The sequence below is a fragment of the Dendrobates tinctorius genome, unplaced genomic scaffold, assembly GCF_039654945.1.
Source record: "Dendrobates tinctorius isolate UK_male_01 unplaced genomic scaffold, ASM3965494v1 ptg000014l, whole genome shotgun sequence".
In the NCBI taxonomy this organism is placed as follows: domain Eukaryota; kingdom Metazoa; phylum Chordata; class Amphibia; order Anura; family Dendrobatidae; genus Dendrobates; species Dendrobates tinctorius.
The window spans coordinates 9,043,928-9,070,654 of NW_027361682.1; the positions used below are offsets into that span (position 1 = coordinate 9,043,928).

Here is a 26,727-nt window from a genome sequence, read left to right on the forward strand (position 1 = left end):
TGCAAGTTCTCCCACTTAAAAAGATGAGAAAGACCTGTAATTGACATCATAGGTAGACCACAACTATGAGCGTCAACATGAGAAAACAAATCCAGAAAATCACCTTGTCTGATTTGGCAAGATCTATTTTGCAAATTATGGTGGACAATAAGTATTTGGCCACCTAAAAACATGCAAGATTTCTGGCTCTCACAGACCTGTATCTTCTTCTTTAAGAGGCTCCTCTGTCCTCCACTAATTACCTGTAGTAATAGCACCTGTTTGAACTTATCAGTATAAAAGACACCTGTCCACAACCTCAAACAGTCACACTCCAAACGCCACTATGGTGAAGACCAAAGAGCTATCGAATGACACCAGAAACAAAATTGTAGCCCTGCACCAAGCTGGGAAGACTGAATCTGCAATACGAAAGCAGATTGGTGTGATGAAATCAACTGTGGGAGCAATAATAAGAAAATGGAAGACATACAAGACCACTGCTAATCTCCCTCGATCTGGGGCTCCACGCAAGATCTCACCCCGTGGGGTAATGATCACAAGAATGGTGAGCAAAAATCCCATAACCACACAGGGGGCCCTAGTGAATGACCTGCATAGAGCTGGGACCACTATAACAAAGGCAACCATCAGTATCACACTACGCCGCCAGGGACTCAGATCCTGCAGTGCCAGACATGTCCCCCTGCTTAAGCCAGTACATGTCCGGGCCCATCTGAAGTTTGCAAGAGAGCATTTGGATTATCCAGAAGAGTATTGGGAGAATGTCATATGGTCTGATAAAACCAAATTAGAACTGTTTGGTAGAAACAAACTCGTCGTGTTTGGAGGAGACAGAAAGCTGAGTTGCATGCAAAGAACACCATACCTACTGTGAAGCATGGGGGTGGCAACATCATGCTTTGGGGCTGTTCTCTGCAAAGTGACCATGATGGCTGATCCGTGTACATGAAAGAATGAAGGGGGCCATGATAATGATCCAAAGCACACCGCCAGGGCAACGAAGGAGTGGCTTCGTAAGAAGCATATAAAGGTCCTGGAGTCGCCTAGCCAGGCTCCAGATCTCAGCCCCACAGAAAACCTTTGGAGGGATTTAAAAGTCCTGTTGCCCAGCGACAGGCCCAAAACATCACTGCTCTAGAGGAGATCTGCATGAAGTAATGGGCCAACATACCACTGACAGTGTGTGCCAACCTTGTGAAGACTTACAGAAAACGTTTGACCTCTGTCATTGCCAGCAAAGGATATATAACAAAATATTGAGATGAACTTTTGTTAATGACCAGATACTTATTTTCCACCATAATTTGCAAAATAAATCTTGCTAACTCAGACAAGGTGATTTTCTGGATTTCTTTTCTCATTTTGACGCTCATAGTTGTGATCTACCTATGATGTCAATTACAGGCCTCTAGCATCTTTTTAAGTGGGCGAACTTGCACAATTGGTGTCTGACTAAATACTTTTTTTTCCCCCACTGTATATGAATACCAAATGAATCTCTGAGCATAATTAAAGGGAACCTGTCACTAGGTTTGTCCCGAGCTACGGCCACCGCTTTTGAGGGCTTATCTACAGTATTCTATAATGCTGTATAGCTGCACCCTACCCAACTTGTAAGAGAAAAAAAATAACTTTTATTATACCCACCTGCGGGGCGGTCCAGATCGAGGGGTTTTGTTGGTCTTGGTCTTGCGCCTGCACAGGAGCGCGATGCTGAGCAGACTGTGTGGAAGATGCAGGGACACTCCCCAAACCATCACTGATTGTGGAAACTTCACACTAGACCTCAAGTAGCTTGGATTCTGTGCCTCTCCACTCTTCCTCCAGACTGTCCACCTTGATTTCCAAGGTCTAGTGTGAAGTTTCCACAATCAGTGATGGTTTGGGGAGTCATGTCATCTGCTGGTGGAGGTCCACTGTGTTTTATCAAGACCAAAGTCAGCACAGCCGCCTGCCAGGAAATTTTAGAGCACTTCATGCTTCCCTCTGCCAACAAGCTTTTGGAGCTGGAAATTTCATTCTCCAGCAGGACTTGGCACCTGTCCACACTGCCAAAAGGACCAGTTATTGGTTTAAAAACAACAGTATCACTGTGCTTGATTGGCCAGCAAACTCGCCTGACCTTAACCCCTATGGGGTACTGTCAAGAGGAAGATGAGAGACACCAGACCCAACAATAAAGAAGAGCTGAAGGCTGCTATCAAAGCAACTTGGGCTTCCATAACACCTCAGCAGTGCTACAGGCTGATCGCCTCCATGCCACGCTGCACTGATGCAGTAATTGATGCCAAAGGAGTCCCGACCAAGTACTGAGTGCATTTACTGAACATACATTTCAGTAGGCCAACATTTAAAATAAATCATTTTTCAAGCTTTTGGGTTTTCATTGGCTGTAAGCCATATTCATCAACATGAACAGAAATAAACACTTGAACTAGATCACTCTGTTTGTAATGACTCTGTATAACATATGAGTTTCACTTTCTGTATTGAAGAACTGAAATAAATTAACTTTTTGATGATATTCTAATTTAGTGAGATGCACCTGTATATTCGAGTCATCGCAGCTGCTTGACAACCAGCACAGCAGAGTCCTGCATACACTGAGGCCCCTGATCATGTGACTCCTGACTCCTCCCCTCCTGTGACCTCATCCCAGGTCCTGTGCGCACAGAGCAGCCATATATGTGGTGTGCGGCTCTGCAGGTGGAGGTAGGTGCTGGAGATTCCCCATTACTGGGGGCATTAACCCCCTCAGTGCTGCAGTCACATTCCAGGAGACAGAAGTGTACCAATATCAGGATATCCATAGCTCCCAAATGTCCCAGATTCAGCGGGACATTTGAGGGTCCAGTCCCACCTTGTCAGGGCTTTTGTCCCGGCTTCTAATTACTTCTCTCTCTCCTGGGTGGGCGCTTCTCTCTGTTCAGTGGATAAATTAAATTATAATATTCACCCCTCTCCTGTGATTAGTTTCCCATGGCTAGAACTCACAGCTCCCGGTTTGGAGGCTGCAGCTCTAGCGAGGAGCCAAAGCCCACAATGATGTAGATTGGGGAATTTGGTAATCTTGAGATGATTGCAGGCAGTGAACTCAGAAGCAGATTATACAGGTACATTATACACAGCAGTGTATTTCTTTGTACTTGTATAGTAAGGTGAAGAAAAAGTCTGATTTTTTTGTTCCTCTAAAACCCTAAAATTACTGAAATCAATTACAAAAAAAACACAATTTTCTCCTTTATTTTTGTGAGTCTCCCCTGGTCTCAAACCCATAACCCTTAAAAGATGCTGATGTCAGGAACACCGCACTGCACTTGCTCTCCGGGCCAGTGCGCGTGCCCTGAGTACAAAAACAGTGCTCAAAGATACCTGTGGAGCAGGGCAGCGGTGACGATGCGTGCTTCAGACTAACAGGACCTGAAGCACGTGACTGCTGGGGGCGTGGCCTAAGCTCCACAGAGCTAGGAGCTGCAGGGAAACTCCTAGAAAGGTAACTACGGGGCAAGTTACCAAGGGGCATAGACAGGGACGTAAACCAGATCAAGCCGGGTCAAAGCACGATATAGCAATACAGTACCAAAGGGTTAGACAGAATGGATAGTCAGGACGTAGCAATAGGTCAGAAAACCAGAACGGGCAATAGACGGTACAATAGGGACAAACTGTAACGGAGTAACGATAGCCAAGCCAGGAGGTCAGAACCAGAAAAGACAATAGTACCAAAACGAGAGACGGAGTTCAGAGTGAGGGGACAGACCGGGTCATACACGGGAAGCAAGCAAGCAATGCAGAATACACACACACCAGGGGGGTCAGACACACAGCCAGAATAACAGTATAGCTGACAGGGAATCCTAGTCTGGAGTGAGTATAAATACCCCTCCCAGATCCAAAGAGAGGCCGTCAAAAGTTAACCCTGTGAGAACAGGACATTAACCATGTCCTAACCATGACAGCTGAACCACAGGATCTGGTGATGTCACTGGGAGAATTTTGTGTACTTGATTGTTATTGCAGGCTCTGACTCCACAGGCAGATTATACTGATACATTGTACACAGCAGTGTATTTCTATGTATTTGTATTCTAGAGAAAGCATAACAGATTTTTTTCTTCCTAAAAAATAATAAAAACAGTTGCACTATTGTTGTTTTTAATGTGCATCATTAAAAAATAATAAACATCACAAATCAGCAAATAAAATACATATTTTGAGGCCCTGTACTCATAGTGACCCGCACAAAACAGCAATAAGATTATTTATGATAATTGGTAAATGGTGTAAAAATATGGCGCGATTGATATATTTTCTCTATTAAACCCATAAAAAAATGTTATAAAAATGTAACAATGAAGCCATGTTCACACGTAGCATAAATGCAGTGTTTTGTCTACTGTTTTTTTTATGCAGGCGTCCGCACTACACGACACAATCTTCTCTGATTATTATGTTTCTTGTATGTGTGTTCATCCTTATTTGATGTGTTTTTGGTGCAGATGTGAATCCATGTTTTATTCCTTTTTTAATACTACAGAAAAGCTTTGATTCTATGCTTAAAAATGCAACTGTGTTTTGTTTTCCTTGCATTTTTTTCAGGCTTCATATAGAAGCCTGTAGAGAAAAAAGCACCCAAACTGCAGAGTTCAGCAGGGTCATTAGACGCACCAAGAGCAGAGTTTTCATGAAATCACAACCACTTTGCTTAGACATATAAGATAATACTCAGTTTCTTCCTGAAAATGATTGCAAACACAAATTCTTTGGTATTATCTTCATTTAATTTGTCTTAAATGAAAAAACACAAAAGAGAATGAAGCAAAAAGCAAAACATTGATCATTTCACGCAAAACTCCAAAAATGGACCAGGAAAAAAGTATTGGTACCCTCAGCCTAATACTTGGTTGCACAACCTTTAGCCAAAATAACTGCGACCAACCGCTTCCGGTAACCATCAATGAGTTTCTTACAATGCGCTGCTGGAATTTTAGACCATTCTTCTTTGGCAAACTGCTCCAGGTCCCTGATATTTGAAGGGTGCCTTCTCTAAACTGCCGTTTTTCGATCTCTCCACAGGTGTTCTATGGGATTCAGGTCTGGACTCATTGCTGGCCACCTTGGAAGTCTCCAATGCTTTCTCTCAAACCATTTTCTAGTGCTTTTTGAAGTGTGTTTTGGGTCATTGTCCTGCAGGGAAACCCAGCTTTCTCACACTGGGCCCTACATTATGCTGCAAAATTTGTTGGTAGTCTTCAGACTTCATAATGCCATGCACACGGTCAAGCAGTCCAGTGCCAGAGGCAGCAAAGCAACCCCAAAACATCAGGGAACCTCCGCCATGTTTGACTGTAGGGACCGTGTTTTTTTGTTTGAATGCCTCTTTTATTCTCCTGTAAGCTCTATGTTGATGCCTTTGCCCAAAAAGCTCTACTTTTGCCGACGGATAGTACGGGTTGACACTGTTGTACCCTCGGACTGCAGGGCAGCTTGAACTTGTTTGGATGTTAGTCGAGGTTCTTTACCCAACATCCGCACAATCTTGCGTTGAAATCTCTTGTCAATTTTTCTTTTCCGCCCACATCTAGGGAGGTTAGCCACAGTGCCATGGGCTTTAAACTTCTTGATGACACTGCGCACGGTAGACACAGGAACATTCAGGTCTTTGGAGATGGACCTGTAGCCTTGAGATTGCTCATACTTCCTCACAATTTGGTTTCTCAAGTCCTCAGACAGTTCTTTGGTCTTCTTTCTTTTCTCCATGCTCAATGTGGTACACACAAGGACACAGGACAGAGGTTGAGTCAACTTTAATCCATGTCAACTGGCTGCAAGTGTGATTTAGTTATTGCCAACACCTGTTAGGTGCCACAGGTAAGTTACAGGTGCTGTTAATTACACAAATTAGAGAAGCATCACATGATTTTTCGAACAGTGCCAATACTTTTGTCCACCCTCTTTTTTATGTTTGGTGTGGAATTATATCCAATTTGGCTTTAGGACAATTCTTTTTGTGTTTTTTTTTCATTTAACACAAATTAAATGAAGATAATAATAACAAAGAATTTGTGTTTGCAATAATTTTCAGGGAGAAACTGAGTATTATCTGACAGAATTGCAGGGGTGTGAATACTTTTGGCCACAACTGTATAGACAGTGTTCACATTTATATACACAACCACAGACTATAACTGAGGAAAAAGACGATATATCGCAAAAGGAATTAATTAAGAAGCAAATCTTTATTGTAAATACATAAAAACATATTTAAAAATCCAAGGAATAGAACACCAAAATGGAGCATACAAAAAATCAGAGACAAAATGTACCAAAGATGATAGTAAAAGTATGCACAAAAAGTATTAATACCAAAACGAACTATATATAATTTTTGAAGTCATGTATTATGGGATAATCAATTCTATTCATGGAACCATATTACCCAGAGAAATAATTACATGGTCATTAATGAAAAAACATATCTGCAAGACGTTTGAAAAATGCATTGTTGCACCTAGAAGATGATGTATGCAAACAAGCGCGAATGACATGAATGTGCAAAGAGCGCAAAAAAGTAAATGTGCAAATACTTACAAAAGTGACAAGTGCATGCGTCTCTGACGGTGTGCCCCCACCCCGACAGCGCCGTTTCGCTATCCCGCTTCTTCCATGGGGGTATCGACATAGTTCCATGATCCACCATATATTGCACTAAAAAAATTTTGGGTGGCTTTCAAAATAGAATTGATTATCCCATTATACATGACTTCAACAATCATATATGGTTCATTTTGGTACTAATACTATTTGTGCACACCTTTATTATCATCTTTGGTACATTTTGTCTCTGATTTGTGTATGCTCCATTTTTGTGTTCTATTGCTTGGATTTTTAAATACGTTTTTATGTATTTACAATAAAGATCTGTTTCTTAATTCCTTTTGCGATATATCGTCTTTTTCCTCAGTTATGGTCTGTGGTTGTGTATATAAATTAGTTTTGACGTTTCTGTATTACTTTGATTAAATGAGATTGTGGTAATTAGTGTTCACATTTAGCATAACTGCTACGTATTTTCTGCTGTTTTTGCACAGAAATCCTGCTGTGTTGAACTGTCCAAGCAAAGTGGATGGGATTCCACGTAAAATGGAGCATAAAACCAATAACCAGAGAAGATTGTTATTGTACAGTTTGGTGCACAAAACACAGTATTTATGCAAAGTGTGAACACGGTCTTAAAGAAACCAAAACATCAGATGTCATATAGTAAAGCTCCATAAAGATGAGAAATTTCTGGTGGCTCCGACTGTGAATAAATGAACAAAAAATAAATCCACAGGTCCGCACAGTTAATGTCGCTCCAGCCCTGGCTAGCAAAAAGCCACTTCAGGAACGCCAGTTGGTAAGAGATTCAGGGCCACTTGTCCTGTCGTCAGATGCGACCCGATCAGGACGCTGACCCTGAGACCCATGGACTGATCCTCATCTCTAGTCCCAACTGTCCCAGATACAGAGGACAGTCCCAGGTTTGGGTCTACGCCTTGCAGTCTCGGGCATTTGCTGAATTTCCCTCACTATCAGCGTCCATCTGACATCTCCTACCAAGGGAGAAAGAAATTGTAAATGGGCTGGGATTGAGGTATGGCCAAAATTTTCCACAGAGCTCTAAGTGCTTGCAGAGATACCTGTCTGTATTGGCTTAGATTGGGTCACTTCCTTCCTGACGTCACTCGCCCCTCTGTTACTGTACAGTCTCTATAATAGCCGTTGCCTGCCACTATCAGGATATGTTAATGTTCTATCATTATTTGTTACTGACATCCCCGCTTCTGCCGTCCCAATCTCTGTTAATTTTACCTTCACTTAAAAACGCTATGTCTTGTTTTATGAAATATTTAATAAAGATTCAGATCATTTAGATTTTTCTTTTAGATTTGTTCTGTGTTTTTGGTGTTGGATTGGAGCACATTATGTGATAGATCTCTATATGTGACTGTAATTGGACTGTGTGTTATACCAGGGGCAGGACAGGGCCATGACTGGATGTAGTGACCATGTGAAGTAACAGTTTCGTAGATTTCTTACATGGGATCTTTATGATGTTACATCGTCATCTTCTCCCCATTCAGGTCCCTACAATATCAGATGCTCTCAGTAGAGATCTTGTAAGAGAATTTTCCTGAGTGACCCTACAAGGATGGCTAGGGACAGGGACAAGATGGCAGAGAGGATATTACACCTCACCCTAGAGATCCTCTTCCGGCTTACTGGAGAGGTGAGAGATTGTGATGACGTCACATTACATCATTCTTATCTATGGGAATAACAGATGGACAGAACTGGAGAGGTGAGGACTCTGGAAATGTCTGTAGTGAGATTTATTAATCTGTCTCTCCATAACCAGGATTACACAGTAGTGAAGAAGACCTCTAGTGAGCGCTGTCAGGCCCCTGTGTATGAGGGGTGGGGAAGACCCTTGAGCCCAATCATGGGGCCTCCACCTCCCCGCCTGATTAATGAGGACATCAATGACCAGAAGATCCTAGAACTCGCCTACAAGATGACTGAGCTGCTGACTGGAGAGGTGACACTGCTGGGAATGCTGGGACATTATACAGTAACGTTATGGAGGGATCGGGAGGATGACGCTATGATTGTATGTGTCAGATTCCTATAAGGTGTCAGGATGTCACCGTCTATTTCTCCATGGAGGAGTGGGAGTATTTAGAAAGACACAAAGATCTGTACAAGGACGTCATGATGGAGGTTCCCCAGCCCCTCGCATCACCAGGTAATAGACAGGACTAAATACACACGGCCTATAATTATCTGTATGTAAAGAATGATTTCAGTCCCTGTATGTATTTCCTCCAGTTCTATCCAGTGAGAAGACAACACTAGAGAGATGTCCCCGTCCTCTTCTTCCACAGGACTGTAAACAAGAAGATCCCAATGTTCCTCAGGATCATCAGGTAGATGGAGGGAAGGTGTCATGAAATCTCCCCTATAATGTGTAGATGTCACAAACCATTTTAGATTTGTGGCAGCTCTGGTTCCACTATGATTTAAATGTAGCTTTTTTCCTTTCAGGCCAGCGGGGGTTAATGTCAGTTTCCCTTGCTGGCAGCCTGCTGCAACTGCAGAGTTGCCAGGTCAGCTTTTGTGCGTGGTGCCCACTCTCTCCATCCTTTAAATGGTCACCTGATGCATCAGCTGACTGTTGGTGATAGAGTTTTTCTATGGAGACCAGCCTTACAGTTGCAACCCTCTGGTGTTAGCGCTGTATCAGCTACTTCTGGAGTTTGGAGTCCTGTTTCTCTGTCCTCTGCGATGTGGAGCTTGGTAGCGAAGTCTGGAAGCTAAGTGTGGTGTTTTTACCTTGTCTGTCTCGTGCTTGTCACCACCCCCTGTGTTGTACCATCTACGATGGTGCTGCTAGCGCCCCTGCTGGCCATTGCACTAGCTAGGGCAGTGCGAGGTGACAGTGATGGACAAGGTTTGTTACAACGGTGGGGGGAAGGACCCGCTTAGGGCGTTAGGGAAGTGCAGGGACAGGCTCAGGTTTGAGCTCAGGAGGTGTCCCATCATTCATTCCCTATCAGTAGGGCCTTCCTTTCCCCATTTCCATCCCGTTGAGTGTGTTGTGCCGTCCGTTTACCGACCCACTGTTGGGTCGTGACAGTAGAAGGCTGAGAAAGTCTTGTGTTCAGTCTTGTTTTATCCACCAGTATTATGACCAATTTATTAGCTACACCGGCTATTTCATGATTGCAGCTTTTATGTATGGAAATTAGACCCGTGACCCTTGAGTGCAGCATAAAATCAAATTATCAGTTTTTCTAAAATAATTTGCAATGTAAATCCACATTAGAAGGGAATAATCGAGTTTTCTTCAGAGATTTGAGCAGCTTTTAGATATAATGGCATTGACATTGTGCCTAAAATATTGTGATTGAGAAAAAAGATTTAGTGACACCTGTGGACATAAAAACTCATTAGTTGGGGGAATTCATCACAAATCATTCTGAGGAATAGGCGTTGCACAGTCTGTGCAGCTCACTACAGCACTGGTGACACAACGTATGTGTCCAAATGCACGACTTTTTAGCACAGATGGGCTATAACAAAAGTCAGTTTCAGTGCCATTGCTGTTTAAGGAAAGCAGAAAGGGAGAACTTCCCTGGGCAAAAGTGATAACAAATTATATAATTGAGCAGTGGAAAAACATTGTCTGATGCGATGAATCCAGATTTCTGATGCACAATGCTGATGGGTCAGAATTTGGCACCAACTGCTTGAATTCTTGTTGCCTTCCTGTCAAATGCCAATATTTCAGGTGGTGGAAGTGAAGTAATAATGCGGGGAAGGTTTTCTCAGCTTGTCCTGGGTCCTATGATACCATTATGTTTGTACAATAGAGTTTAGCTAAGCATTGTGGTCGACAGAAGAACTATACATTATGCTTTTGGGAACATGATTGCAAGGCTTTTCTTGCTTCCCTCACCTTTACAGTTCCCCAATCTCAATGCTGATGAGCGTCTGTGCTTGAGATAGCAAGGGTTGTTCAGAGCAACTGTCGGCATGGGCCAGATGAGATCTGACGTGCTACTAGATGGGTGTCTCTAATAAAGTGACCATTCAGTATATGTTTTATTCTTGGTGGAGATGACCAGATAAAGCTGATCATAGACAATAGATGTCTGGATCTTCTCACAATTTTCTGATTATGGAGACTGCTGGCTAGAATTAGGATCTGACAGGTTGGATATTTACAGCAGACTTTCTACTATGTGATAACTACCACTGTCATTTTTTGTTTTCATGTTAATTTATGATGTTTTCTGTTCTTCTAAATAATTTCACACAAGTCCTCCGTCTGTCTGTGACTTTTGCAATCTTTGTTTCAGGGTAAAGTTCTGCTCCATATTAATACTACAGAGACATATGTGTTGGGTGATGAGCGGTGTAAAGAGGAGATTCCTACAGATAACCGCACAGGTGAGTAGTGATCACTAAATGCAGAGAAGTCATAGATAGTTCTCACAAGGACACATTGATCCCCACTCTGATCCGTGATTGGCTGCAGGAGTCATATTCCCATCTGGAAGATTGAGGAGAAATTCGACCATATGCAGTTTCTAATAGGCCGCGTCTCAGTGTAAAACTGACAGTTGCACTACAGTATATTAGACCAGCATTCAACCATTTGAGTATTCAAGTCTCTTAGTGTGACTAAGTAAAAAAAAAAAAACATAAAAAAATATTTCACCATTAAAGCACATGCATAGAGTGTATCGGCAGCCCACACCTTGAGTGTATCGGCAAAGTGAAAGAAACTGTGCCCTGGAGCTAGCACAAAGCTGTCACGAGGCTTGCTTGCCGCTTTCCAGATCTGCATTATTTGGGTCAGGGACTTAATCAATGAGAGATTGTGACCCACACTTACTGGCAATTCCTTGTTAACGGTGAAGAATTGCAAATCCTGATCTCCATCATAAATGGGGTTCAGTAGGTTTCCCACACTTGTCAAGGATGGATAGACACACATTGGTCTTTTCAGTGTAGTGCACTTGCAGACATTTAAGAGCATTACAAACCCATTATTGCTCGATCTTGCGTGGCTAAGTGCCATTTGTCCCTCTAAAAATCTAGATATTGACCGCAGGTTGTGTAATAGGTCATGGGAATAACACCACTTATTGCCAAAAATACAACTGTACCCAATCGGCGATGAATCTTCAATTTTCATTCTTGATTATTGAAAATGTTCTTGGCAAATCTGTTCTCTTTGCGCCAGTCCAAGATTATAACATTGCGGCTCAATATGGATGGACTCAGCCATCCCTCATAATCATGGCCAACAACCAATAAATAATTTTCCATTATTGCTAGCTGTAGTATACAGGCAATGCTGCCTGCTTTGAAGTAAATGTTTTCACCTTTTTTTTCAGGGTCAGACACCAATCCTTTCCCTGAGCTGCAAATTTCGTCTACCTTTTCAGTCTTTCGTGGGGTAATCACCATGGCTGATATCAATGTCTAGGATTTTCGCAAATTCCTAGGGCTATGGAAAGTCGTCTAGAAGACCAAAGACGGAGTCTTCTACCCGTTGGTTGATTTTGGAAATTTATGCCTCTCAAGTAGTGATCCACTTCTGTCCTCACCCATTGTGCTTCCTCTTTCATGGTGATTAAGACCCAGACTTTATCAGCATATGCTTCCTTCCTCAGTACCATCCCTGGTACCATCTTGTCCATTTCTATTCCTTACAACAGTCCATGATCTAACCTTCTACTGGGGAGATCAAGCACAAGAAGCAGAGGACTTTGTGACAGCTCTAATGAACAATGGGCTTGTCCTTGAAGGAGTGCCCAACCCAACTATTGGCCAGCGGTAAACTCTCACCCCCTGCATAAAAGATCTTAAGCCAATCCACATCTCCCACTCAACCGTCCAACCATGTATCAGAAAGATAGACGAGGGGTACATTTGACTTACTTGATGAAAAGCCTTTGCTCAATTAAGGGCAGCAAAAACCCATTAGAAAGGCCTGCCATACCCTGCTCAATTGCCTCCCGACACTGAGAACAGCACTGAATGTACTATAACTTAGAACACAGTAATGCTGACCTCACAAAAGAAGTTGGGGTGCAAAACCTATCATTTATAAATCACGCTAGCCAAAGCCTTTCTATCCAAATTGAAAACTGCTATGGGACCCCAGTTTCACCAGTTTTAAATGCATTATGGGTCTTTTAGTATGGTAGAGGCTCAATAATAGACACACATTAAAGAGCTCAACTAAGAAGGAAGTCAATATGTGACTTGGAGGTTTTTGAAACAAAGCCTATAAATCATGAGTATTGCTTCCACTTTCGTGATAAATTATGTCAAAATATGACGCAAAGGGCCTTCCCTTGGCTCAAAAACAGTTTCAGCCAGGAAAGCCAACATCCTATCACTATCTGCTCTTTCCTCCCCAAGAATCATAGAATCATAGAATCATAGAATCATAGAGTTGGAAGGGACCTCCTGGGCCATCTGGTCCAACCCCCTGCTCAAAGCAGGATTCGCTAAATCATCCCAGTCAGATGTCTGTCCAGCCTCTGTTTGAAGACTTCCATTGAAGGAGAACTCACCACTTCTCGTGGCAGCCTGTTCCACTCATTGATCACTCTAACTGTCAAAAAGTTTTTTCTAATATCTAATCTGTGTCTCCTCCCATTCAGTTTCATCCCATTGCTTCTAGTCTTTCCTTGTGCAAATGAGAATAAAGTTGATCCTTCTACAATGTGACAGCCCTTTAGATATTTGTAGACAGCTATTAAGTCTCCTCTCAGTCTTCTCTTTTGCAAACTAAACATTCCCAAATCCTGCAACCTTTCCTCATAAGACAGGGTTTGCAGACCGGTCACCATTCTGGTCGCTCTTTTCTGAACTTGCTCCAGTTTGTTGATGTCTTTTTTAAAATGTGGTGCCCAAAACTGGACACAATATTCCAGATGAGGTCTGACCAAAGAGGAGTAGAGGGAAATAATGACTTCACGTGATCTAGACTGTATGCTTCTGTTAATACATCCTAGAATTGCATTTGCCTTTTTTGCTGCTGCATCACACTTTTGACTCATATTCAGTCTGTGATCTATTAGTATACCCAAGTCTTTTTCACATGTGCTGTCACTTAGCCCTATTCCTCCCATTCTATATCTGCTTTTTTCATTTTTATTGCCCAGATGTAGTACTTTGCATTTCTCCCTGTTAAAAACCATTCTGTTAGTTGCTTCCCACTTCTCCAGTTTATTTAAATCTTTTTGAATCCTCTCTCTTTCTTCTCTAGTATTAGCTATCCCTCCTAGCTTTGTGTCATCAGCAAATTTAATCAGTTTACCCTCAATTCCTTCATCTAAATCGTTGATAAAGATGTTGAACAATACAGGGCCCAGGACAGAGCCCTGTGGTACCCCACTTGACACATTCTTCCAACTGGATGTGCAGCCATTTACGACCACTCTTTGGTTCCGATCACTTCGTAAGGTGCACCCCATCTCTAGCAAGTAGTCCATCGTATAAGTAGTTCACTCCGTGATCCAGAAATCCAAATCGTTGCTGACAGCACCATCGACGTAGCCAGTTGTTCACCTGCAGAATCTTATTCCACCTCCTTGTTCCATGGCCATCCACTGGGAGGATGGATGAGAAGACCACCTGCGCTCCCAGTTCTTTCACTTTCTTGCCTAAGTCTTCAAAGTCTCTGCAGATGGTTTCCATGTCGTTTCTTGCGGTGTCATTTGTCCCCACATGTAGTAGCAGGAATGGGTAGTCATCTGTAGGTCTGAAGAGTCCTGATATCCTGTCAGACACATCTTTAATTTTTGCACCTGGAAGACAGCACATTTCTCTTGAAGTTATATCCGGTCTGCAGATAGCGGCCTCTGTTCCTCTCAACAGGGAATCCCCCATGACCACCACTCTCCGTTTCTTCTTCACAACATTTTTCTTTCTCCATCCAGGAGGACTCTGAAGGCGTACAAGGTTGCTGTTTGTTGGCAAAGTCTTATCCTGATGTATTTCTTCATCGTTTTCCTGCGTGAGAGCCTGGTACTGGTTTCTGAGCAGTATGGGTGCTGACTGCCTCCTGATCCTCCTGCTTCTCTGGGTCACATGTCTCCAGTCCTCTGTTTCTTCAGGTGCACTTCGAATTTCTTCTCTTTCTGTAACATGAAGAGATAATTCTGCTCTGTCCAAGAACTCTTCACCTTCCTTAATGATCTTCAACGAAGCTAACCTCTCTTCGAGATTTTGCAACTTTTCCTCCAACAGGGACACAAGCTTGCATTTGTGGCATGTGAAGTTTGGCTTTACCACTGGTAAATCTGTGAACATGTAGCAAGAAATGCAGCTCACCAAATGGCTCCTGGCCTCTTCCGTCTTGAGATTTCTTAAAAACGATGAAAGATGAGCCAAAATTCGCGCACCGATAGGCGCGCGTGTTTTCCGATTTCCTCTTTTCAGCTGCAACGGCCAAAACCCAGTGATCGTTGAGCTCGCGGAGACTCTTCACTTATCCCAGAAGGCACTGGGAATATGCAAATGATCTCCTCAAGACTCTTCCCCTGGTTTTCCGATTTCCTCTTTTCAGCTGCAATGGCCAAAACCCAGTGATCGTTGAGCTCGCGGAGACTCTTCACTTATCCCAGAAGGCACTGGGAATATGCAAATGATCTCCTCAAGACTCTTCCCCTGGTTTTCCGATTTCCTCTTTTCAGCTGCAACGGCCAAAACCCAGTGATCGTTGAGCTCGCGGAGACTCTTCACTTATCCCAGAAGGCACTGGGAATATGCAAATGATCTCCTCAAGACTCTTCCCCTGGTTTTCCGATTTCCTCTTTTCAGCTGCAACGGCCAAAACCCAGTGATCGTTGAGCTCGCGGAGACTCTTCACTTATCCCAGAAGGCACTGGGAATATGCAAATGATCTCCTCAAGACTCTTCCCCTGGTTTTCCGATTTCCTTTTTTCAGCTGCAACGGCCAAAACCCAGTGATCGTTGAGCTCGCGGAGACTCTTCACTTATCCCAGAAGGCACTGGGAATATGCAAATGATCTCCTCAAGACTCTTCCCCTGGTTTTCCGATTTCCTCTTTTCAGCTGCAACGGCCAAAACCCAGTGATCATTGAGCTCGCGGAGACTCTTCACTTATCCCAGAAGGCACTGGGAATATGCAAATGATCTCCTCAAGACTCTTCCCCTGGTTTTCCGATTTCATTTTTTCAGCTGCAACGGCCAAAACCCAGTGATCGTTGAGCTCGCGGAGACTCTTCACTTATCCCAGAAGGCACTGGGAATATGCAAATGATCTCCTCAAGACTCTTCCCCTGGTTTTCCGATTTCCTCTTTTCAGCTGCAACGGCCAAAACCCAGTGATCGTTGAGCTCGCGGAGACTCTTCACTTATCCCAGAAGGCACTGGGAATATGCAAATGATCTCCTCAAGACTCTTCCCCTGGTTTTCCGATTTCCTTTTTTCAGCTGCAACGGCCAAAACCCAGTGTTCGTTGAGCTCGCGGAGACTCTTCACTTATCCCAGAAGGCACTGGGAATATGCAAATGATCTCCTCAAGACTCTTCCCCTGGTTTTCCGATTTCCTCTTTTCAGCTGCAACGGCCAAAACCCAGTGATCGTTGAGCTCGCGGAGACTCTTCACTTATCCCAGAAGGCACTGGGAATATGCAAATGATCTCCTCAAGACTCTTCCCCTGGTTTTCCGATTTCCTTTTTTCAGCTGCAACGGCCAAAACCCAGTGTTCGTTGAGCTCGCGGAGACTCTTCACTTATCCCAGAAGGCACTGGGAATATGCAAATGATCTCCTCAAGACTCTTCCCCTGGTTTTCCGATTTCCTCTTTTCAGCTGCAACGGCCAAAACCCAGTGATCGTTGAGCTCGCGGAGACTCTTCACTTATCCCAGAACGCACTGGGAATATGCAAATGATCTCCTCAAGACTCTTCCCCTGGTTTTCCGATTTCCTCTTTTCAGCTGCAACGGCCAAAACCCAGTGATCGTTGAGCTCGCGGAGACTCTTCACTTATCCCAGAAGGCACTGGGAATATGCAAATGATCTCCTCAAGACTCTTCCCCTGGTTTTCCGATTTCCTTTTTTCAGCTGCAACGGCCAAAACCCAGTGATCGTTGAGCTCGCGGAGACTCTTCACTTATCCCAGAAGGCACTGGGAATATGCAAATGATCTCCTCAAGACTCTTCCCCTGGTTTTCCGATTTCCTCTTTTCAGCTGCAACGGCCAAAACCCAGTGATCGTTGAGCTCGCGGAGACTCTTCACTTATCCCAGAAGGCACTGGGAATATGCAAATGATCTCCTCAAGACTCTTCCCCTGGTTTTCCGATTTCCTCTTTTCAGCTGCAACGGCCAAAACCCAGTGATCGTTGAGCTCGCGGAGACTCTTCACTTATCCCAGAAGGCACTGGGAATATGCAAATGATCTCCTCAAGACTCTTCCCCTGGTTTTCCGATTTCCTTTTTTCAGCTGCAACGGCCAAAACCCAGTGATCGTTGAGCTCGCGGAGACTCTTCACTTATCCCAGAAGGCACTGGGAATATGCAAATGATCTCCTCAAGACTCTTCCCCTGGTTTTCCGATTTCCTTTTTTCAGCTGCAACGGCCAAAACCCAGTGATCGTTGAGCTCGCGGAGACTCTTCACTTATCCCAGAAGGCACTGGGAATATGCAAATGATCTCCTCAAGACTCTTCCCCTGGTTTTCCGATTTCCTCTTTTCAGCTGCAACGGCCAAAACCCAGTGATCGTTGAGCTCGCGGAGACTCTTCACTTATCCCAGAAGGCACTGGGAATATGCAAATGATCTCCTCAAGACTCTTCCCCTGGTTTTCCGATTTCCTCTTTTCAGCTGCAACGGCCAAAACCCAGTGATCGTTGAGCTTGCGGAGACTCTTCACTTATCCCAGAAGGCACTGGGAATATGCAAATGATCTCCTCAAGACTCTTCCCCTGGTGATGTGAGTAAAAGGATCTGATGACATCCAAAATGTTTACTGACATATTCCTGTTTCTTTAAAGGCCCCGTTGCACATAACAATGTCCCAGCGATCCCACCAACGATCCGACATGGATGGGATCGCTGGGACATCGTTAGGCTGATCGCTGGTGAGCTGTCACAAGACAGCCCCAGCAATCAGGACCAGCGAGCAATCTGGTTTCCAATGTAAACAGCGGGTATCTAAGAGCCGCGCGGCTCTTGGATACCCGCTGTTCAATGTAGATACCAGCGTGTGCTGGTATCTAAACAGTGGGTATCCAAGAGCCGCGCGGCTCTTAGTTACCTGATGTTTACGTTGGAAACCAGCGTCCAGCGTCACTGGTCTATCGCCACACGCAGTGATGCACGCTGGCCAGCAGGAAACCAACAATCAAAAAATGGCCCAGGACGATCATGCACGATCAGCGATACCCGGCAGGTGGGCCGGTCGCTGATTCCCGTCGCTGGAGAGATCCCTGATGCGTCACAAAATTAGCTAAACTGTTTAGAACGGTTTTTACTCTGGGGATCTCTCAGCTACCCCCTGTCGAGATAAAACATTCAAGTTTCCGACTCGCCCTCTGATAAAAGAAGATTCCTGGACCCAGCAAAAGTAACTAACTTTGAAGAAATTCTTTAAAAGACCATCTTACATCCATTGATTCCATGAGAGATTAATTCAGCTTGCAAAAGACTCTACTAATTCAGGGAATCTTTGTAACTTTCATAGAAAGCATAGTCAAAGAGTGATTGAAGAATTTCACCGCCACAACCCACATTGGAAAAGAGACAGCTTCCTCCTTTAAATAAAGACTGTCTATTCTAGACCTATAATCTCTACCTCTGTGAGCCTCACATGATCTGGGGTGAGCCAGATGTAATAATTAAGATTTTGCTACTTAAAAAGAAACTCTCAGAAGCCAGCCTGGTTCTGGAACCTTCTTTATCCTGAGGCTTTTTGAATTTATGGAAGTCTCTTCCAAAGACCACCTGCCATCCTGTAAATAAGAAAGATTTGATCCTCATTAAGTGGCACTTGCAATCCCACTTAGACTAAGAACCATAGTTAATGAGTCTTATCTTTTTTATCTTCATGAGGACACATAAGATCAAGCAACTCTCCATTTCTAACTCAGTTACTAGTCTGCATTGTACCTACATGGTTTTAAAAAGGACTGCCATCTCACTGTAAAGGTCCTTTTACATTTAGCGATGCACCAGCGATCCGACCAGCGATCCGACCCAGTCAGGATCGCTGGTGCATCGCTAAATGATCGCTGGTGAGATTCACACAGAAAGATCTCACAGCGATGCAGCAGCGACGCAGCGCACGATACTCACCTTTCACACACAGCGATGCTGGTGTCCTCCCGCCCGCCTCCACGCGTCACTCGTCGTCACAGCAGGAAGCCGACAACGAGAAATGGAGCTGCCCAATCTCGCGCGATCAGCGATGGACAGCGGGGGAGCCGGTCGTTGGTAATTATCACATATAGCGATATCACTAGCAATATCGCTATAACGTCACAAAACCGGTGACGTTTTAGCGATATTGCTAGCGATATCGCTTAGTGTAAAACCCCCTTAAGACTCGACACTAAGATAAGTTTGCCTACATTTTCTCTTTGCCTTATGCATCCTTCAGCCTGGTCTCTTTAAAAAAAACCATAATGTCAGCATCACTGTGACCAAGAGATTTATATTCCGTAAATCTAGCTTCATTAGACTTTATAATGGCGACATTAATGGCCACCACAGTAAACATTGAGGTAGACAGCCTTTTCATTCACACCCTCAGAGGAAGAAATATTGACCCTATTTATGCAAACAGAAATGTCCATTCTTTACATCCTCAGAACCACTGATTTTCTTGTTGCCCTAGTTTTTGTCCACTAGTTCTGACACATCCTTCTTTCCTCAGCGTTTTACTTATGCAGGAGGAGACCCAGCATTAACTATAGACATAGCAACCTTGTCCGCAAATTCCAGGACATCGCTATTATCCTACTCCCCCCTTCTCGGAAGAGGAAAACATGTCCTTAAGAGCTTAGTACCATTTAGAGAGATACCCCAAAGGTGAGCTGGATAATGCTTCCTTCCATATCTGTGTCACGGATAATTGAACCAAGGACACCCTAATGATTTATTGGCACCCTTTTTCCATTCTTCCTCCAACCACATCTTACCTTCCTTATGTATACTTCCACAGTATAAAGACAGTGAAAATGTAGCATCCTCCTTTTCATCCTTCTGACCTCAACTAGTATGTCATCCTCCAGGACTTCAATTACAAGCTCAGCTTTTGAACTAACATCAGGGGTCATGATTGCTGCCACTAGCAGTTTCCCATACTCTCTGGTATTTTGACATTGCTTCTGTCACTTCATAAAGGTGAAGGCTTCTTGTTCTTCATTGGTACCACTTTACTATCACCTCTCCTTGATCCCTTAAAAAGATACATGACCACTTTGGAAAAGGAATGAGGACAATGACTAGATTGGGTGACCAAGATCACCACACACACTGGTTAAAATGAATGCTATTACAGAATGCCGCAAGATGACTAAACTCCCCCCACATGCACACAAGGCACATTTTTGGACCTAACACTGAACTAAAGTGTGTAGGGATGCCACACGTGTGGCATTTACTCTGCTACCCTGGTAGAAAACCAAGATTACTGTATCTCTCTCAAAAAGGTTGAGGAGGGAATGTCTGTGACCATATTATTTGAGACCTTCAACTTCTCTATGAAAGTGTAGCACCTGACCAAATACCATACTTGTCCAGGTCTTTCTAAAGGGAAGTCATCTACCCCAGCGTAGCAACTTATCCAGGTTATTAAGTCAACACAAGAAAAATATTTCTTACAGTCATGCAGGTGGGTTGTGGACCCACTGCGTAATAGACCAGGAAGAGCCTGGAGGGGCGTAATTAGGCGACCACTTAGGTTTTCATTAGAACCCCTTGTGGTGTGGTAAGACTTGAGCCACAGGTGGACGTTAGGTGCTACTCCAGGGCAGATCCCGGAGCCGCAGCAGCTGACCAAAGGGGTCTGACAGTAAGAATGAACTCGGAGTCCAAGGCACGTACTGACTGGCAGTGTGGAATACATGCACAGGTACCGCCGAAGCAGTTTAAGCAGTTTAAGGATTCTGGTACTGCAGGTGCGGTTTAAGGTACACACATCGCTAGAGCGGTTATTGGTTTATGCGCTGTCAAAGCTGTTTCAGGTTCAAGTACAGCCGGAGCGGTTTCGGATTCACGTACCACCGGAGTAGTTTCAGGTTCAGGTACCGCCGAAGCAGTTTCAGGTTCATGTACCTCAGGAGCGGTTTCAGGATTGACTCAAGAAAAGACAGATACTGGAAGGCAGAACTGGTACAGATTTAACAGGACTGGAACAGGGACCTGATACCAGGCTAGCAGCTTGCAGACTAACTGCAGTTATTGCTCAGGCACCTCCCAACAGGTGGAGTTGCCTTAAGTATCAAGTGCCTCTCAGCTATTGGCTGGGGACCCATTAGGTGTGTGCACACTGTCTCTTTAACAGACTGGAAACACGTGTGCCCAAGGGAGATAAAGGTGTTTAAATAAGGATATAATAACCTGATTTAGTTGTGTGTACACAACATTCAAATCACTTATACATCCAGCTACTGCAGGTCCAACGGGTCTTCAGACCATGAAAACAGAAATAAGGAGGATTTGCTTATAATCTGCACTGCTGGTATGCCCTACAATAAATCCCAACCAGACAGAAAGTACATGTGGTTTTTCTTTACTATAAATGTATCTGCATTGTATTGTGAGCTATGCTTTTCTTGACCTGATGAAGAAGTCTCTAGTACTTCGAAACGCGTTCACTAAATAAAGAGAAGAGGCATGTACTTTCTGTCTGGATTTATTATATGGGATACCAGCAGTGCAGATTATCCACAAATCCTCCTTATCTCTGGTTTTTTTTTTTTTTTTAGTAAGACACAACGTACACAGCGAAGCTCTGCCTCACGGGCCTTGTCTTTGCCAATCCATATAGCAAATAAAAAAATTCAAGGCTCCCTGGCCTCATGAAACCGACCTTAAAATAGGAGGTCCCATAGTTATGGATTAGGGCATAGATCATTAGCCTCAAAGCCAATCTTAAAGAGCTCAACTGTTTTTTCCACAGAAGGACATGTACTGTATCACGGGCCGACAAACAACCATCTCACTCTTTCCTTGGCACTGCCTTGTCCACAACAATTTTTTGTTCTTGGGTTGCCTCCACTCCTGCCTTTGCTAGCACTCCGTCCAACCAGAAGGGCCGAACCCACATTTTTCCAGACTCTCTCAAATCTTCTGATCATCTTTTCCAATTCCTCCTTGCCCACCACTAATACAGACCAAGAGGCAGGAAACTGTGGCTCCATTAGAGCTCTCTACCCCATACTGGACTACTGTGGGAAGGAGAGCAGGCCTAAGATCTGAGGTAGCTAGAGAAACCTCAGCAAGTTTTGATCCCACTCCACACACTAGGCAGAGCGGCTGCTGGCACCTGATGCACCCTGCAAAATATAATCGTTAAATGATTTAAATGTACTCATTCAATTTACAGTGCCTCAAAAAAGTTGTGTATTGGTATTTTTTTGTCACTAGGTTGGGGAGGGTAAAAACAATCCCTCACACACACAGCTCTGTTGGTGGAAAAATTAAGTTATACTTAATAGTATTTTTACTGTACAAAAGGCTCACAATATAAAAAATATATGAATCCGGTATCTCAATAATATTGCCCAAAGAATAAAGTTCTGTTATCACTTTTACTGAAAAGTAAATGGTGTAAAAATAGCTACAATTGCTGCTTTTTGTTCATTCTGACTCTCAAAAATCAGAACAAAAACTGATTAATGTAATGTTCAGCATTTCCACCAACCTCGCCATAAACTGTATTGCAGCAGCTCATGTGAAGTCATATAGTGCAGTATATAATTGAAGAGGAAAAGGTAAACTATGCACGAAAGGTGCATCCTAATTATAAACCTTCCATTTTATTGAAAAATCTATGAAAAAAACAAAAACAATTACTAAAACCATTTAGGACAGGCCTCTCCCTGAACAAGAAGAAGCTCAATCAATTGTACAAGGTGTTAGCTAAAGAACTATGAATAACATAATACAGCATCAAGTAAAAATATCATAAGCCAATATATGTAGGGAGAGATGGCAGGAACAAAAAATAAGTAAGTAAATATCAAAACCAATGTATAACAAAACAGATTCTGTGTGAGGGATGAGGTGTCCCCACATGTATCGCCGGAGCCTGGCTTCCTCAGGGGGTATAATAGCTGTTTGTTCACTATGCAATGTGCAACTGTTATTACGGTTTTGTTGCCAGGTTAACTGTTATTTCTAAGTAATAGTGCAGGATCACACCGATATCAGTAAATTATAGCATATATTTGTATATGTATTGTATGTACAAATGTGTTTTTTTTATACGGAAGCTCTATATTTGCTGTGCATTGAGTCATTCGAGTCTTGCTTCATATGATATTTTGTTTGCTCTCCTTTGAGAAATAAAAAAATTGTGATGCAGAAATTGGAAAATTTTTATATCTATTGTATACAGTTTATGTATTTTAGGCTATGTGCACACGTCCGGAATTCCCGCATATTTTATGCGTTTTTGCCGCGTTTTTTTTCGCTGCGAAAACGCGTAAAATAAGCAAGCTAATGCTGCATATTTTTCCGTGGCAAAATCGCATCGCGGAAAAATACGCAGCAGGCTCATTCTTTGTGCGGAGTCGTGGGAATTCCGCACACATAGGAATGCATTGTTCCCCACCATGAGCAAAGTAAGCGGAAAATGTGCGGATTCTACCCAGGGTCTGGAGGAGAGGAGACTCTCCTCCAGGCTGTGGGTACCATATTCCTGTAAAAAAAAGAATTAATATAAAAAATTGTGTTATTCTCACCTTCTGGCGGCCCCCCGCAGCGTCCCCAGGCCTCAGCGATGCTCCCGCCAACTCTCGTTCCCAGCGATGCCTTGCGACAATGACCTTTGATGATGTAGCGGTATCGCAAGACCGCTATGTCATCAAACGTCATTGTCGCAAGGTATCACTGGCAATGGAACTTGCAGGGAGCATCGCGAGGATCGGGAACGCTGCGTTGGACGCCGGAAGGTGAGAATAACACGATTTTTTATTTTTTTTTTATTATTTTTAACTTTATATCATTTTACTACTGATGTTGCATAGGCAGCCAAAATAGTAAAAAGTTGGTCACACTCGTCAAACACTATGTTTAACGAGTGTGACCAACCTGTCAATCAGTTTTCCAAGCGATGCTACAGATAGCCTTGAAAACGCTAGCATTCTGCAAGCTAATTACGCTTGCAAAACGCTAGTTAAAACGCGGGAAATACGCGGGAATTACGCATGCGGAATTCTAGCGTATTTCCCACAGCAGGGAGCTGCGGAACTCCCGAGGAAATTTCCGTGGGAATTCCGCAACATGTGCACATAGCCTTAAGGTAGATGATTTACCAAAGAACCAGGGATTGGCAATCATGGTTTGAGGAGGAAACCACAGCATGTTTTTTACACTTCCCTGGTTCTTCCATTTTACAGATTTGTTATGGAAGCCAATATTTTCATTATGCATAAAAAAAACCTAAAGGACATAACCATCTTTTTTATATGTATCCCTTAGATCCACTAAAAAATGCATATTCTAATCCAGTGCTATAGTTGCCCCAGAGTCATAGCTTATTTGCAGATGACTATACTGGTCTTCCTTTGTGGACCTGCTCAGTGCTAAGGTGCATATAGCTCTCAGGGAGTGTATGATATGGACACCACAGAATAGAAATGAGTTATAAACCACTTTATTAGTCATCATTAAATATTTCACAAAAGATAGTTGACTGGCACACCAATACATAAACCAATCGAGTAATTTACTTCAATAGCAAAATGAAAAACAAAAACTCGGTGGCCTTACATTTTAGTTTGTTTGTCCTTGCTATGACGTGTTCTGTTGCCACCGCTGCCTTGATCAGTTCATAATCGATTGTACTACAATTAATATAGAAATTTTTAAAGATATATAAATATTGCACAGTGGCTCAGTGGCTAGCGCTGTAGCCTTGCAGCGCTGGGGGTCCTGGGTTCGAATGCCACCAAGGACAACATCTGCAAGGAGTTTGTATGTTCTCCCCGTGTTTGCGTGGGTTTCCTCTGGGTACTCCGGTTTCCTCCCACATTCCAAAGACATACTGATAGGGAATTTAGATTGTGAGCCCCATCGGGGACAGTGATGATAATGTGTGCAAAAACTGTAAAGTGCTGCAGAATATGTTAGCGCTAAATAAAGATTATTAATTAATACTATTTAATGTTGTTGAAAAATAATAAATTCTGTTTTATTTTTGGCAGATGAATGTCCCAGGAGCTCAGAGGCAGATGATCATAGTATCATACAAGTTACATGTGAACAACATGGATTTATCCCAGAAACACCTCCATCCCTCCACAACAACGTTTTATTGCACTATCCTTGTCAACAGCTCCTATCTTTTCAATCATTACAGACTGAAATGCAAAATAAAAGTATCAGAAGGGAAGATGAATATCAAAGTACTCACACAGTGGAGAAACCATATTCATGTACTGAATGTGGGAAATGTTTTAACAGGAAATCAGATTATTTAAAACATCACAGAATTCACACAGGGGAGAAACCATTTTTATGTTCAGAATGTGGGAAATGTTTTTACACGGCATCAGTTCTTGTTAGACACCAGAAAACTCACTCAGGGGAGAAGCCATTTCCTTGTTTACAGTGTGGAAAATATTTTATAGATAAATCACAACTTCATAATCATAAGAAAACACACACAGAGGAGAAACCATTTTCATGTTCGGAATGTGGGAAATGTTTTAGAGAGAAATCACATTTTTTGAGACATCATAAATGGCACACAGGGGAGAAGCCATTTTCATGTTCCGAATGTGGAAAACGTTTTACACGTAAGTCAACTCTTATTGCACATTATAGAATTCACACAGGGGAGAAGCCATTTTCATGTTCAGAATGTGGGAAATGTTTTAATAGGAAAACAAGTCTTGTTGCACATCAGAGAATTCACTCAGGGGAGGACCGATTTTCATGTTCACAATGTGGGAAATATTTTAGGGGAAAATCAGCCCTTGTTACACATCAAAAAACTCATGAAGTGTAGAATAAAGTTTATTTTAAAAATAAAATGTATTGAGAAATTATTCAAGAAAAAAATTCAATAGTCTACAACATAAAGACTGGTGGTATCATTCACGGAAGGATTTGGGCACTGAACAACATTTCAGTTGCTAAGTCTGTTATTAAGGTCAATTCTAGTGGCCAAGATTTAGGAGTGAGTAGAGTCTGGGTGGGATTGTTACTCCTATACTATACTCCAGGTTTAATACCTGCTGAGCTAAAGGTGCCCTCACATTGCGTTCTCTGTCCCCATCAGAGCAAACATCCGAAATCCAGCATAAAACAGGGTCCAGACTCATGAGCCGACGGGGCCATAGACTGTAATGGTGACAGCAGAGCGAACATACTCTCTGCCGTACGCTTTTTTCGGGAGTGTGCTCCTACAGGATATGGACACTGAGACGCACTCTACTACGTCTGAGTGTCTGCCTCCTATAGGCATACACTCCGAAAAATGTACACAGCAGAGAGAACAGTCACTCTTCTGTCACCATTACAGTCTATTGCTGATCAAGTGATCCAGTCACATGTACCATTTCGATTACGTGATACAGACCAAGGCGGTAATCATCAATATACCTTAAGGTAGAACACCTGACCCACAAGGTAACCTTGGTAATTAACGCCGAACAAGTCTCGATCCTATTTAAAGGGAATCTGTCACCTCATTTTTCGCATATAAGCTGCGGCCACCGCCATTAGGGGCTTATCTACAGCATTCTATAATGCTGAATCTGCAATAGGCAAGCAGCTTGGTGTGATGAAATCAACTGTGGGAGAAATAATAAGAAAATGGAAGACCACTGATAATCTCCCTTGATCTGGGGCTCCACGCAAGATCTCCCCACGTGGGGTCAAAATGAACACAAGAATGGTGAGCAAAAATCCCTGAACCACATTAGTGGACATAGTAAATGACCTGCATAGAG

General features: G+C 43.1%; 1 protein-coding gene across 1 annotated transcript; it reads left to right on the plus strand.

The window, feature by feature from the left end:
• Positions 1 to 2,657: 2,657 nt before the first annotated feature.
• LOC141071168 (oocyte zinc finger protein XlCOF8.4-like) lies at positions 2,658 to 25,790 on the plus strand. The gene is made up of 7 exons (XM_073559604.1): positions 2,658 to 2,715; positions 8,130 to 8,275; positions 8,405 to 8,584; positions 8,668 to 8,791; positions 8,875 to 8,972; positions 10,908 to 10,998; positions 24,976 to 25,790. Exons 2-7 carry the CDS (start codon positions 8,198 to 8,200, stop codon positions 25,779 to 25,781), a joined length of 1,377 nt encoding a protein of 458 aa, XP_073415705.1. The 5' UTR covers positions 2,658 to 2,715; positions 8,130 to 8,197; the 3' UTR covers positions 25,782 to 25,790.
• Positions 25,791 to 26,727: the final 937 nt, after the last annotated feature.

What these genes read in the sequence shown, in the direction of transcription:
- LOC141071168 (XM_073559604.1), top strand. Translation starts at nt 8,198, where the DNA reads ATGGCTAGGGACAGGGACAAGATGGCAGAGAGGATATTACACCTCACC. An exon ending in TCTTCCGGCTTACTGGAGAG is followed by an intron (nt 8,276 to 8,404) that starts GTGAGAGATTGT and finishes CTCCATAACCAG; the next exon opens with GATTACACAGTAGTGAAGAA. An exon ending in CCAGCCCCTCGCATCACCAG is followed by an intron (nt 8,792 to 8,874) that starts GTAATAGACAGG and finishes TATTTCCTCCAG; the next exon opens with TTCTATCCAGTGAGAAGACA.